General features: G+C 42.0%; 1 protein-coding gene across 6 annotated transcripts in view; it reads right to left on the bottom strand.

Annotated features, from left to right (window-relative positions):
- The window catches only part of LOC309882473 (uncharacterized protein), a 126,280-nt gene that overhangs the window by 62,138 nt on the left and 49,797 nt on the right, over positions 1-14,345 (bottom strand). For 5 of the 6 annotated variants that reach the window (XM_082769616.1, XM_082769614.1, XM_082769615.1 and 2 more), the window contains exons 2-3: positions 5,291-5,397; positions 4,272-4,413 (exon numbers count right to left, since the gene is read on the bottom strand). In XM_082769616.1, coding sequence (XP_082625742.1) covers positions 4,272-4,413; positions 5,291-5,397 — 249 coding nt within the window. The remainder of the gene's footprint in view (positions 1-4,271; positions 4,414-5,290; positions 5,398-14,345) is intronic. The other variant, XM_082769617.1, reaches the window with a different exon arrangement.

The following is a 14,345-nucleotide window of genomic DNA, read 5'->3' as shown; positions in this document are numbered from 1 at the left end:
CCACTAGGGATTTTAGATGACTGTAGGATTGTCAACATTTTTTTAAAGACACATTTAATTTCTTTGAAAACTTCGGGGACAGAGGCCTATGTCTCTGTGCTCCCAAAATGATATCTTGCACTGTTGGTGTGAGGTGACAGACTGAGAGCTCTGGTGAAGAGGAAAGCTCTGCTTTTCTGCAGGGCCAGGCACAGTGCTGCAAGAAGAAGCTCTCCCCTGTGTTCCTGCTAAGAGGACATGGCACACTGGTGTGGAGCACCCAGGAGCGTACTTCAGTTCTCCCGTCTGCCATTTCTTTCACAATCCAAGTCACATCTTCGACCTCAGTCTGCACAGATGAGACCAAGCCAGTTTTAAGGCCAAAAGCTACAGAAAAAGACACAGCTACATAGGGATTCATTGACAGCACCAGGTGGATGGAATGGTACTGTAGAGTACCTGGTGCCTCATTTACAAGTGACCTAGGTCCATCTCTACGACCAGCATTTTCTCCTTGGGAATAGCCCTACCATCTGTGTGCTGTGGAGCAAACGTCTCCTTTATCTCTCTTTCAGTCTTCCAATTTCTTATTCATAAATCCAGTGCCTAGTCTACTAACAATACTGTAAGGAAAAATGCCTCAAAAAGGTAACGTACCTTAGGAAAAAACATGACCTGAAGTGTGAGCAAGTTCAGTCACTTTGTCCATTACTCTTAGGGCCTTTCAGGTGGTCATTTTATGACATGCTCTTTTCATATCATATGCTGTATGATATCTCCCACCCTTCTGCTCTCCATACTGACAGCAGCTCACCTCTGTAGTGACTTTTCTTCCCCTTGTATGTGGACAAGTACCTGAGAGCATGTGTTCTGGACAAGTGCCACAGGGGGCAGGGGAAAAGTCCAAAGCTCCATATAGCACCCTATGCATCAGAGGGCATCCATCTCTCTTGATAGTAAAAATAGGCCAGAAATACAGTAAGAATAGACCTCTCTCATGGGTATACACCTCTCTCATTTGGTATACAAGCTCCTGTTCGAAGCCAGAGCTGTCTGAAAATTTGGAAAAGAAGGTTAAAAGAAATTTTGGTGGTCAAAGGAGAGGAGATTAAAAAAGGATGAGATGGAAAAGGAGAAAGAAAAGGACAAGGAGAAAGAAAAGGAGGAGAAAGGGAGGCACAGTGAAAGAAGGAGAAAGGAGAAAGAGAAGGAAAGAGAAATGGAAAAGGAAAAAAACAAAATGGGGAAAGGAGAAGGAGAGGGAGAAGGAAAATGAAAAAGGAAAAAAAGAAAAAAGAAAAAAAAAAGAAAAAAGAAAAAAAGAAAAAGAATAATTTGGTTTATCTTCTTAGGACTGATTTGTTCATGCCTGAGAGCTATTAAGACTCAGTGATCAAGACAAATACTTCCTAATGCTCTGGCGATTCTCCTTATTGCCCTGCATCCCATACAGTTCCCTGCAGAAATGGCGAGTACAAAGGTGTTGTGAAGTACTACGAAATCAAAATGGCAGGATCTTGTACTCCCTATGTCCTCATTCTGCAGCAAAAGGATTACACTCAGCACATGGAAATGTGACAGAAATCTCCTCCAGCCTCAACACAGAAGATTCCTGCTGGCAGATCTGATGCTGCCATTGGCAAGAAGTGTCAGCATCCAGAGAAACTGGTGGGAGTTCAGGGCATGCAAAATAAAAGAAACGCAGGACTGGCTCTGAGCATATTCATCTTTTGACAACAGTGGGAATCCCTGAGTTCAGCTGTTCCAGACCAGACTGGAAATGCCAGCCAGAAAACAAAGCAGAGAGATGCTACTATTGCCCTTCATTTATTTGGTCTTATCTTAGTGTAAACAGACCTGAAACCTGAGAAAGCAAATACTTAGAACACACCTTATGCTTTGGGGATGTTTACAGATTGCCAGTCCTTTATGAAAAGAATAAGCAGGAATTAGAAAAAAAAATACCTTGAAGATATTTCCTGGTTCCTGCTTAAGCATGTGAAGGGAGAAGGAAGACTTAATCAACCTGGATCAATTCCAGATGCAAACTATCACCTCCATATGGGGCTTTGCTTTGCTAATGCTTGTGCCTGTGTTTGTGGTGACAGAGCCATGAGCAGCAGCAGCAAGCCAAAACAGAAGGTTGTTGACTGCAGATGTTATAAAAAAATGGTCTGGCTGCTACCGTGCTAGGGACTGCCCTGAGCAGTTCACGTAGGGTGCAAGAGGAGGAAGATTCACTAACAGAGCTTGGTGGCATGGTACATCACCAAAGCTGGTAACAGAGCTGTATGTTTCCCTACCTTTGGAAAGCTTTTTGATGGAAAAAGAACAGCCTTTACTCAAAATCTATTTGGGGCTGGTCTGCAAAGAGGACTGCTCCCTATTAAAACTTGCTATTCACTCATCAGCATGGTATTTACATCAGGTTCCTATTTCGATATGCTTTCCTCACGCTTGCAGCGCTGTGAATCTGTCTGCACGCGAGGGCAGGAATTTCCAAGCAGGTGGCTGCCAGGGTTCTTCCTTCAACACGTTGCAAGGTCTGCAAGGCCAGGCTGGCATTAGCAACCACGATGTCTAATATCTTTTCCAAGGCAGCAGGCAATACCTACTTCTCAAGAGGCAAACTCATACCACCACAGACAATGCAGTGCTAGCTATGAAGGAGAAAAATTCTTTTCTCCTAAATAAAATGGCTAGTCAGTGTCCCAGACCCATTGCCATCAAAGTCCATCTTCTATCCTGCTTTGTGTTTCACATATGCTTCCAGTCACGATGGCTTTCCTTTCCAAATCTCATGAGAACTCTATCCCGTGGGAGTCCTGTCCCTTGGGAGCTCACTCTCTGCCTAAAAGGATCCACCATGCCCTTGCATGCCACACACCACAGGGCACAGCCCAAGGGCCCCTGCCAACCTGCAGCCAGAAGCCAGACACATTCATCTAGCCCGGGGAGAAAGCAAGTGAGGGAATGGATGCTCTCAGTGTCTTACAATTCAAACGGGATTTGAAATGTTGCAGGACCCTCCAAACAAGTGAACTTTGCCATTCAGGAACGTGATGTGGAGCAAGTCAATTGGATCTGTGAATAGCACAACGCTTTGGAGGAGCCAGGAATGCTTTGATGGCTTGTACAGTGGTATAAAGACATGTAGACATATCACCCTTGAATTTCTAGACAAACCCAGCCACATAGATGTCTTCTGAAATCAATGATAACCTTCCAAATCCCATCCCACTGGAACTCTGTCATCCATCAATTTTTATAGCATTTCATTACTATCCAGTTATTTTCATTCTGGTTTAACTACATACAAAATTTATGAGGTGGGCCTAAGAAATACCCAATACATGCCAAGTTGGGTTTAAGAACAGCCAAGGAAGAGGGACTGACTTGCATAAATGCCTTCAGGAGAAGGACCCAGCCACTACACTTCAGTTTCTCATTCATGATTAGAAACAACAGTGTGTGCTGCTCATTTCTGGCCCTTGCAGATGGCTAATACTAAGAGGATGAAAGACCAAAAGGCAAGGCCTGAGACTTGGGAGCCCCTTCTGCTCACAGATTTTTCCACTTTTCCTGGGGCTCCTGTGATGTACCTACCAGCTGGTGCAGCTGACTCTGACTGCCCTCTAGTGCAGGGATCAAATTTGCTGAAGAATGTAAAAGACAGGGATAGCTACAAATGGAACAGACACCTACAGCTGAATGGAGAGGCAGCTCTTACTCAAGCATGGGAGGACTGTGGCTGGAAAGGAGCGTCCCAAGTCAAGTTCCAGGTGTTACACTGGCCATTAATATAAAGCCACCGATATGCTTTAACAGTGCACAGCAACTAGTTATTCTGCTGCCCCAAACAGATATTCTTATGCAAATCACATGTAAATCAGTGACATTTCACAGAAACAGAAGCATCATATCACAACTCTACATTTTAGGAGAATCAAAAATGGCTTCTGGTTGTGATCTGGTTAAGAGAACACTTGGCTAGTTCAGTCTCTGTCTCACATGTCAGGGTTGACTACCGAACCGATTCATGAACTTTCTCATCTTACAGGAGGCTTCAGAACTTCTTTTCCATAAAAGAAGATACTATAGTTCTGAGCTACTGAAATCCCTGAAAGCATTAAGAAACAATTTAAAATAATCTTGATTCTTCTCGTAGCTTCAGGCTTTAGAGACATTATTAAAGTAGAAAACAGAGCAACCTCATAGTTAGAGTCAACAATTACCTGCAATTAGATACAGCAAGATAAAATTACATTACTGGAGAGAAAAGATCTACTTACAGTGGTTCCAAATAGACATCTGAACTATTTATCTTCTTCTGTACAGCTGGTGTATTCCAGCTAGGCTTTTTATTGTGAGATAAGTGAATCTGAATGAGCTGGGTCAGAATGTCCACATTCTTGGGATCCATTTGATAGCTTCCTGTTGAAAAGAGGCATTATAATGAGATTAATAACATGAAAGATTCAGAAGAATGGTAATGGACTACAGAACCCTTTATCTTTGATAGACTTTTGTGGTGATCAGTTCATGCAAGATTCATCTACTGCATGGTCCTTTCTCTACGAGAGGCCAGTCTCTGAGCAAAATAAAAGAAATGGTGTAAATTTGTCCTGTCATCCACAAAAGGTAAACTTATTTCAAAAGCATGGTGCTAATGAAACGCCATTAGACAGTCAGTAGTGTTAAGCACCTTTGCTCTGTGGCTGTATTTAACTCCCATGAGATGTAGTAATACTCCTTACCTGCCTTTAGCTCTCCAGTATGTAGTGATATACATGCATACCAACACAGATCTGTCAGCCTGCTGCCCATTCTCTTACCTTGGCTATATCCTTGTGAAGCTTCTTATTCTTTGGACATTTATCTAGCTAAAATAAATGAATTATCTACAAAAATTACTATCCTATACCCATCTCTCTTACCAGCTCTCCTAATATATGCACATGGAACCTACCACGCTTTTGTCTATAAACTAGCCCAAGGTAATGTGGCCAAAACCTATTTTAATTTCCACAGGCATTTCGAAGTCTGTGCAGAGCAAGTAAGAGCAAATAAGAACATTTTTATCCAGCCCTTGGTGGAAAGCTATCTGTAAAATCCACATCAATGCAACCTGTAGGTATGAATTCAAGGACAGAAGCCATGACACGGAGACTGCCTTATGGCCAGAGCTTGAACACATTGGTAGAATCTGTTACCACTGCTGTACCTGTTCTGGGACTAACTAGACGGTTTTACCTTCAAGGGCACTTTCTTAACCTGAAATAAATACCCCATAGCAGCTCCTTCTTCTCACCTGAGCAGCTGACTTTTTTTAGAGTGCTATATGTGCTAGTCTTGCTGGTGTATCTTCTGTGAAGCCACCACCAACTACAGCCAAACGAACAGGCTTCAGCAGCAGACCTGGGAAGTGAAACACAGTTTTATGAATGTTTCTGGCTCTCAGCACTACACAGCCAGATTTTCAAGATCACAGCAGCAATATCTGAACACAGATAGTGTGACTTCTCAGTAATAACGGCATGTTGACTCCTCAGTGTTAGTTCCTGCTGGCTGAAAAGGGCTGGGGACACAGAGAGAGACACACACAGTGTGGATGCAAATGTTTACCACTGGGGTGGCAGACTGGGATTCTGACTGTCAGAAGACAAATAAAGGGAATTTTTAAGTTGTTTTCTTAAAATGCATCTCCCGCCAAACCCAGCAGTTTGGTTAAACCTTTGCAGAATCAGATAACGATTTTCAACTAACACTGCCTTTTTCCAGCTTAATTGGCTTACTTCCTCAATTCCCTTGGGAGGAGCGTATCTGTGTGCAAAGTGATACCTGCATGTATCCTTGCTCTTGCTCTCTCCTCCAGAGATATTCTTACCATATGCCTGCTGCTGCCACCACAGCTACTGCCATTGATAAAGAGAAATCATTTCAGACCTATTGGACTTTTCGTCTCCATAAATCCATACTCATATAACAGCATAATAAATGCAGCAGTCATATAACAATTCGGCACATTTGACAACAGCTGGTGGAGGAAGGGCAGCTGAAAGGACAGACCACCAAAAATACCACCTCCCTTAGACAAAAGAGAGGTTCTGCTGCAAATGGAGCCAGTAGAGACCAGCTTGTACATCCATGAGAACAGTCTCAAGTGTAACTCTGAGCACAGCTGTACAAGTTTCTCTTAAACCTTCCTCCAACATTGTGTTTCAACACTGTCCTGCAGGGACACTTTCTATGAGGTCTGCATATATTTCATACTAAAATATGGCTCTATCTAACTTCAAATCAGAGTCATGGGAAAGATTCCCATTGTTTTCAGCAAAGTTAGCTCAAGTTCTCCATCGAACATAACTACTGCTGAAAGCTATGGGTGTCCTTGAATGGCACAGCTATCCAACACTGGTTGCACATGAACAGCATATCGTACTAATCACAGTCTGGAGCCCTAACTTCACTGTTATTAAACCATCCACAGCTATTAACTAGGAACACAGAGATAAGCACAACACGTGGTACTTTCACAAAGGTCTAAGGGAGCTCCATGAGGCAGTGGGTACCGTCCTCACTCCTCTGCGCCCCACTGAAAACTCCAGCCCACGGATGCCAGTCTGGTCTGGTTTACACTCAGGACCTGGCTTTGCTCTTCCAAAGTCAGTGTAGTGCTATTCCTGTGCAAGCACAGGAATAAGTAGTATCTGCTGTTGCACTCACATGCTTTTATTCAGCAGTAAAAAAAAAAAAAAAAAAAAAAAAAAAAGCTTGAAGCAGCTAACTCCAGTGAAAAGGACACAAGAAATTACTGTAGGGTCAGAATATGCATACAGACTGGTACTCCTGGTGGCAACTGAGCAACTGAGCCCCTTCCCCAGCTATCCTGCAATGACATCTGCATGTGTCTAGAGATAAGAGGTGTAAGGGAGGCTTGAGAAAATACTCTACTACTATTACTATTTCAGGACAACAAAAGTAAATATAACAAGACACAGCCATTTCTCAATTACATTTACTGTTTTATTGCACTGTGTATAATAAATGCTTCCACCTCCATCCTCCCATTAATGTAATACAATATCGGTTAAGATTGAGATCTAGTAAATCAGACAATCTTTGCATCAGTTTCCACAGCAATATTAACCCTGCCCAACATGGTTGGACAGGCAGCAAGATATGACAGACTATAAATTTGGTAAATGATTTAACACAGTGTTTTTATTTTGCCTTTCTCTTCAGAAGTACGCTCACATTTATTCCAACACATAAACAGAACTCAAAGGTGAATTCCCTAACATAACTATGTAAAAACAAATAACTGATACCACTGATTAACTTGCAATTATTCCTTACGGGACAAGTTCCGTGTAAATAGTATCCCATCAACCAATAACTTCTATCAAGTATATCTATATTCAGGAATTTAGTATGTAATTGCATTCCCACAACAGTGGGCTCTAGCACTTCTTACTCCCCCGTGTTTTAATCACTGAAGCCATCAACAAGATTTTTAACACATTTAACATTGTGACTTTAAAGATGTCTCGGTCACACTGTAGTCATTGCTCAAGCACGCTGCCATGTTCAACAGCACAATCACAAACTTTCCCAACTCCTCTGCTGGGCGAGTAACTATGCTACCAAAAATCCGTGCTACATTATTGCCCTGAAACTGTCCTGGAGTTCTACCTCCTCCAATATCTTGTAACTAAAAATGGAGCGACCAGCTCACCCCCAAGAGGTCACTAATTAAAATAGGTATTTTTAGATTCTAGGTATACTCAGATACACTGCAAGTGATACTATAAATATTTTGTGGCTTTATTTTCTGATACATTTAGTCCCTAGCAAAAGGACAGAAAATTTGCCTTCACTGTAATGACAGTCCACCTTGTGAGAGTATATAGTGGGTATAAAACAGAGGAAAGAATAATCAGAAGTCATTCTATGACTTAGGTAGTTAGCCTTTCAGCTACATTAGTGGGTAATGCCAGAAACAACTGGCAATTGCAAGGCAGCAACCAAGCAGATGAATTTACTGCATCATCAGTTCCAACTAGATTTTAAAGGTAAGTTTATTTTACCACTTACCACCTTCCCTCTTCCCTCATTCTTCCCAGTGAAGAAAGCATTCTTTGCTATCTCAGCTACGGCTAGATGAGGCTTCATGGAAGAAGAGGCAAAGGCGGCTAACAATTTCATCAGGTTCATAAAAGCAAAAAGTGAGAAACATATCCTTAAGTCTAATTCTTTGTGTTTTCCTACAGCAGACTGGGGAGGGGCAGAGACATCTGGAGGAATCTTCTGTTCCCTTGTAGGTCTGAGCAACACTTTCACACCACTTCTTCACCATGTCCTGTATTCAGTGTGCAAGGCACAGAAGGCACACCTGAGTCACTCTCTGGCCTGAGAAGGAACCTGAAAGGACTGAGGCTACAGAAGGTGCTAATATCACACACTATTTCATGATTTCCAAGACACATAGTTTGTAAGATTCTTAATTAATTACTGAACCATAAAACGCAACCCAACACATATAAACACCTGAACACATATGGTCAGGCCTGCCTCCTTTAGCGGTCTAACTAGATAAGAAAATGCTTACTGTGAAGAAGAGAGGAGAGACAAAGAACGTAAAAGATAGCTGATAAGTTGTTCGAAGGTTTCAGAAGTCCATCAAACTTCATCTCACGTTATTGCTGAGAGAATTGTAAATTACAAATATAATATACACATTTTCAGCTTCTTTTTCAAATTAAAAGTTATGTCATGAGAATTTAGGTAGCATTTGCTTTATACCTGTAATGGAAAGTCTTCTGGTCAATATATGACACATGAAAAAAATGGTTTGTTCCAACACACTGCTCTGCCTGCTAACATTATTGGCCTATACAGTTGTACAGTACCTAGACATTTAATTGATGCTTATAAACATCAAGATAGCCTTTCATAAGACTTCCCAAAGGGAAAGGCTGCAGCTGTTAAATGTGTTCTGTTACAGATGGGGAATGGGGAGACATCCATGGCAGCTAAGAACTGACTGCAGGTCTCCGAATCCCGGACTAACACATTATCATATCTTCCTTCTCTTTTCATCTCTAATTCAGATTGTTAAGCATCCACTGTAACAGAGTAGCCCAAGAAATATATTAAGATTTTGATCTGTGTAGTTCTGCTGTTCTACTCTCCTAAATTACACAAAATTCAGAGTAAGCTTGAGTAAGAAATGCAGAAATACAGAAAAAATACAGAAATGCCACGGGAAAGGCATTTTAAAAGCATGATCACTGACATTGCAACTCATTTTCTACAATGGATCGTGGATTTATGAATTGCGAACAATATGTTCTGCATTCAGTGCTCTAGGAGGACTGATCTGCTCTCCAAAGACGGAAGATACAATAAAGAGAAATAAGAAGGTAAGTTGAAATTCACATGCATCAATTAGGGAGCCCTTTACAGCCATTGTAAGCTACAGAAAATGTATTTTGCTTCACTGTAGTTTTGCAGATGGGGTAGGTACTTTTATTGGGATGAATGCATAAATATTTCACATGATGAGCTGCTTGTTTTGTGGACTTCCATTTTCCTAGTGCAAGCAAGAGAGGTGCTGCTAGCCTTAACAATTATAGCAGCTGTCCATCATTCAGAAAGCTGTAAGCACTTGACAGGAGCAGGTCTTGTCTTGTTCTTATCACAAAGAAGAAACTGAAGCACAGATGTTACAAACACAGCACACCTGTGGGAGAATTCAGCTATATTCCTTTTCCTGCATCAGGTTACTGAGCTACACAGACATTTGTTATTCAGTATAAAGCTAGAATAATGTACAATCATTGGCTTCTGCACTCATGCTAATACATAACATCCTTTTAAGTCATACAGGTTAGTGGAGAGATTTTGGATAAACTTGGTAGCATTGCTGTGAACTGACTGCAAATTTGCTAAAGTAATATAGGTTTAAGGAAGATAAAATTTAGTGAATATTTAGTGACTTTATGTAAATTGGGGTTTTACAAAAGGTAAAGAAACATCACAGAGAAACAACACTGAAACTCTTTGTTCATCTGTTAACCAGACAAGGAAGCTGGCAGTCAGTTAAAGCTCAAAGTCAAAAATTTCAGCATACCAGCAGCTGTGCCAGATGTATTATCTTTTTGGAAACCTCAATCCCATCTACTCATAAAGCAGGATTCAGTCACTCAGCAAGACTCTCATCTGATCTCCCCCCACCTCTTCTGCTAAGTCTTTGAGGGGCACTGTTCTTTTCCAGGGCAGCTAGCTCGGTGACATCTATTTGTAGGAGATACTCTCCCCAGCACCCGAGATGATTTCATATACAAGTTGTTGCTGCTACCTAGAATGTTGCCTGCATTATATTTGCAATGAGGCAAATTAAGTCATTTAGGCTAAGCTTGGACTTTGCTGATACTCCCCTACCGGTTTATAATCCGCTGGAGTCCAACCCAAGCCCAAGCTCCTGCTCCCATGTAACTGTCTAATAGATAGGAACCTACAGAAAGTCATATACCCATAGAAAGTAATCCCCATAAAAGTTGTTTTAGTTCAGAAGATGTGAGAAAATCCAGAATCAGCTTGCATGATAAGCCAAGGAACTCAAACAAAAATGCTAAGTTTATCTAGGTAATTTTCAACCTAATGAAATCCACTTCTATGAATTATCAAAGTTACTATATACCTAGTTGCCAATGACAAATTCCACAGCCATGGGGATGGAAAAATTAGGATATGATCTCTCTCCCAGGCCAGTTTTGTCCAGCCCCCTAAAGCCAGAAGCTGTAGCCGAAGCTAGGAGGAGGTACAGAATCAGTTTATTCCAGTCTCAAATCTAGTCTTAGTCAAGGATACAAAAGGTATAAACCATCCCCCAGTTGACCATGGTGCAGTCTTTTGGATAGGTTTGGTATGATCCACATATTCTGCTTAAGTAATTCCAATCCAATCTCTCTACAGGCATAACTATTTTAGTCAGGAATGTGTCTCTTTTTTTCACATACAGAAATGGTTATATTGGCATAATACACTTTTATACAAATATAACATTCATTCACTGTAAAGGAGAGCACGGAGTTTTAACTCCATCAGGATATTTAAAGCCACTGCAACTTCTCTGTGTAGACAAATCTCACAATTTCAAACCCTCTGAGATTCATCTGTCACAGTTCTTGAGATTTGGTTTGTCACAGTATTGGAGAGCTTCCCAAAACTTGCTGCCCTGAAATATTGTCACAATATGCAGGATTTTTTTCCGGCAGTCCTGCTTCATAAAAGCAGGCACCAGTCCCACCCAGAAGCCACCAGCCTTCAAAGTCTACAGGCTTTTGTTTCTCTTTCATGAAGCTGACCTTGAAATGTACTTGCAGCTATTCTTTCTCTCTCCCTCTGTGATTGCACTGAAGAGCCTGCTCTACCTGCCTGCCTGATATTCCTGAGTCATTATCTGTGTCTTAATATCCATCTCTGAGCATCTCACATGCATGTTAAAGGACAAAACTAAAAAGCTCCACTCTTAATAACATCTCTTAGCAAAAAAGATCCAAAACTGTGCCCTGCCACAACTCTCATACAGACTTGTGTTTTCTCTGTGGTGAGCAGCAGGAACACATCACATCAAGTTTCACAGACCTGATTACCTGTGGAGGATGTTAATCTCCTCTCAGCAGAGAGAGAATGATGCTAATTTGCAATGCTATCAATTATTTTGGAACAGGCAGACAATTAATTCACTCCCAACGGCTCAAAACTGATCCCTTGTGCACTGATCCTTTCACCCCAGCCTAGCAATGGCACTTCTGCTGTCTCCATCTGCTGAGGAGTCCTTTCCACAGCCTTGGGGAGGAGCTCAGCTGGGACAAATGCTGGAAGCAGGTGGACGGCAGAAGGATTGGGATGAGCTCAGGAGCATCTTCTCCCTCTAGCTCTTCTTTAGCCATGGGGCAGATGTGTGAGCCACAGCTACTTCTCTCCATAGTGACCAGAGCAGCAGTTACTACTGCTTTCCTCTACTTTTATGCTGGCACTCACCTTATTGATCCTCTCTACTTTACCGTGCTACAAGCTGTCAGTAAGGACCACAACAAGAATGTGAAAATCAGCAATTCCAAAGACAGAAGAACTTCTCTGTGCATCTCAACAAGTTACAGAAAATAATCAGGGATCAAAAAGCCCCCCACTTTTCATATTAACTACTGGTATAAACAGAACTATGCTTCTATTCTCTCTTTCTTTTTTTAGCTATGATGTCCTACTAAGGTGTCTGTGATATGCAGAACATCTAGTTTTGACAGACCTGAACTTGAAATGATGACCAAATGTGATGTAGACTCTCAGAGATGATCCTATCCAAAAGTTTCTGGCTAAGGAAAAAGGAAACCCATAAGGCCAAAAGGGAAAAGGATGGGCTGCCCCACCAGAAGTGTGAGGACAGAGGTGCACTGGGACCTCCAGAGGCAGAAAAACAAAGATTTTTCATGCCATATTGAAGCAAACCCCCAAAGGCCTTCTCCTCTCCCTCCTCCTTCTGAGATACAACCACTGGGCAGTGGCATTTTCCTGAAAACAATACCTGGTATCTTCAGGCTGCATGATCCATTTGCACATTAGAACTAAAAACATTAATATCTGGAGGGAGGACACAAGAAACAGTGTCATTCCAAGGAAGCTAAAACATTAGAAGAGGTAGAAGACGCTTTATGGAGGACAGAGCCATGGCAATTTGCCCTGGCAGTCCCACAGTTTTGAGTGTTGCAACAGCCTCCAGAAATGCTCTGCAAAGAGGTCACACAGAGCACTGTGTCAAGCCCTGAGGGCAGCACTAGCTGACTGTCTACTGGGCATTTCAACCTCATCCAACAACCTACATTTGGGGAGGCATGCACAATTTTTGGTGATATGATAAAAGTACCCCATGCAAACCAAGGAATCTAAGAGCTGCAGAGCTCCTGACTGTGGGAATGGCACAAATTACTCAGGAGTTTCATTTTGCACGTAAATGGCAATTAGGCTCTTAAATCAATTGAACTGGAAATTTTCACAGTGTAATGCTGAGGACCATGGATTTTTTGGGCTCATCTGTGGCTCCCCTCACAAGGTGTCCCTTGCTACTCTACACGGAGGAGCTTGTGACTTCACATTCCAGTGGTGAAGTGGCTCTATACCATCTATTTCTATGGAATTAATCCTGTTTTACCACATCACAGAGAGGAGATTCAGGCTTACTGAGATGAACGTGTGAAAATTGGCAACCCTGAGAAGATGTCACCATGCCTTGCCACCTGCATCTCCTACGCCTGAGAGACGAGCCCTGAAGGGGAACACCTGCCAAAGATCTTCCACCTTGCCTTATGTACTGTAATAAAAATCCTCGGTGTTTTATTTATATTGCCAAATTAACAGAAATACTTATCAAAAATGATCTTGGCAGTGTCTAATAACAAGCTTTTTAAAGGCCTATATTTTTCCATAGCTGCAGCTCTTCAAAAAATTAATGCTTTGTTTTGACTTGACTAAGGGTTGGGGTGGGTGGGTGGTCTGAAATCCATATGGGCCTCTTTAATTACCTTAGTCACACCAGCAGTTGCAAGTTACCACAGCATTCTCTCTGTTTTTTCCTGCTAGTAATGAGAGAACCTTAAATTTAAAAAAAAATATTTTTTTTTCTTTCAGCTTAATTAGTTACAAACCACTTTTATGCCATGTTTCTCTTTCTAGAGATTCTCAGCTTATGAGCTGTTTCCTGCCTGGTGACTGGTTTCTCTGACTAAGTTAATAACAAATTTTTAGAAATAATGAGCTCAGCATGTTGTGTTTAGTTATTCTCTCACTGACTTTAAATAATACTTATTTATTCCACTTTTCTGTGGTCTCACCTTATCGATCCTCTCTAATAGGCATTACTCCTGTCACTACTTGGATGAGAGACAAAGAAACCTTGTTCAAGGGCTGAACCAATACCCCTACGTGGTATCATGCAGTCATCATATAACCACAGAATATCCTGAGCTGGAAGGGACCCACAAGGATCATTGAGACCAGCTCCTAGCTCCAAACAGGACCACCCAAAAATCAGACCGTGAGTCTGAGAGCATTGTCCAAACACTTCTTGGATTCCATCAGGCCTAGTGCCATGACTACTTCTCTAGGGAGCCTGTTCCAGTGCCCAACTACCTTCTTGGTGAAGAAACTTTTCCTAATATCCAGCCTGACCCTCCTCTGTCCCAGCTCCATGCCGTCCCCTCGGGTCCTGTCGCTGTCCCCAGAGAACAGAGCTCAGCGCCTGCCCCTCCGCTCCCCTCGTGAGGGAGCTGCAGGCCGCCATGAGGCCTCCCCTCAGCCTGCTC

The sequence above is a fragment of the Aythya marila genome (genome assembly GCF_965140915.1).
Source record: "Aythya marila genome assembly, chromosome: 1".
Taxonomy (NCBI): Eukaryota; Metazoa; Chordata; class Aves; order Anseriformes; family Anatidae; genus Aythya; species Aythya marila.
This window is presented reverse-complemented; position numbering and strand designations above follow the sequence as displayed.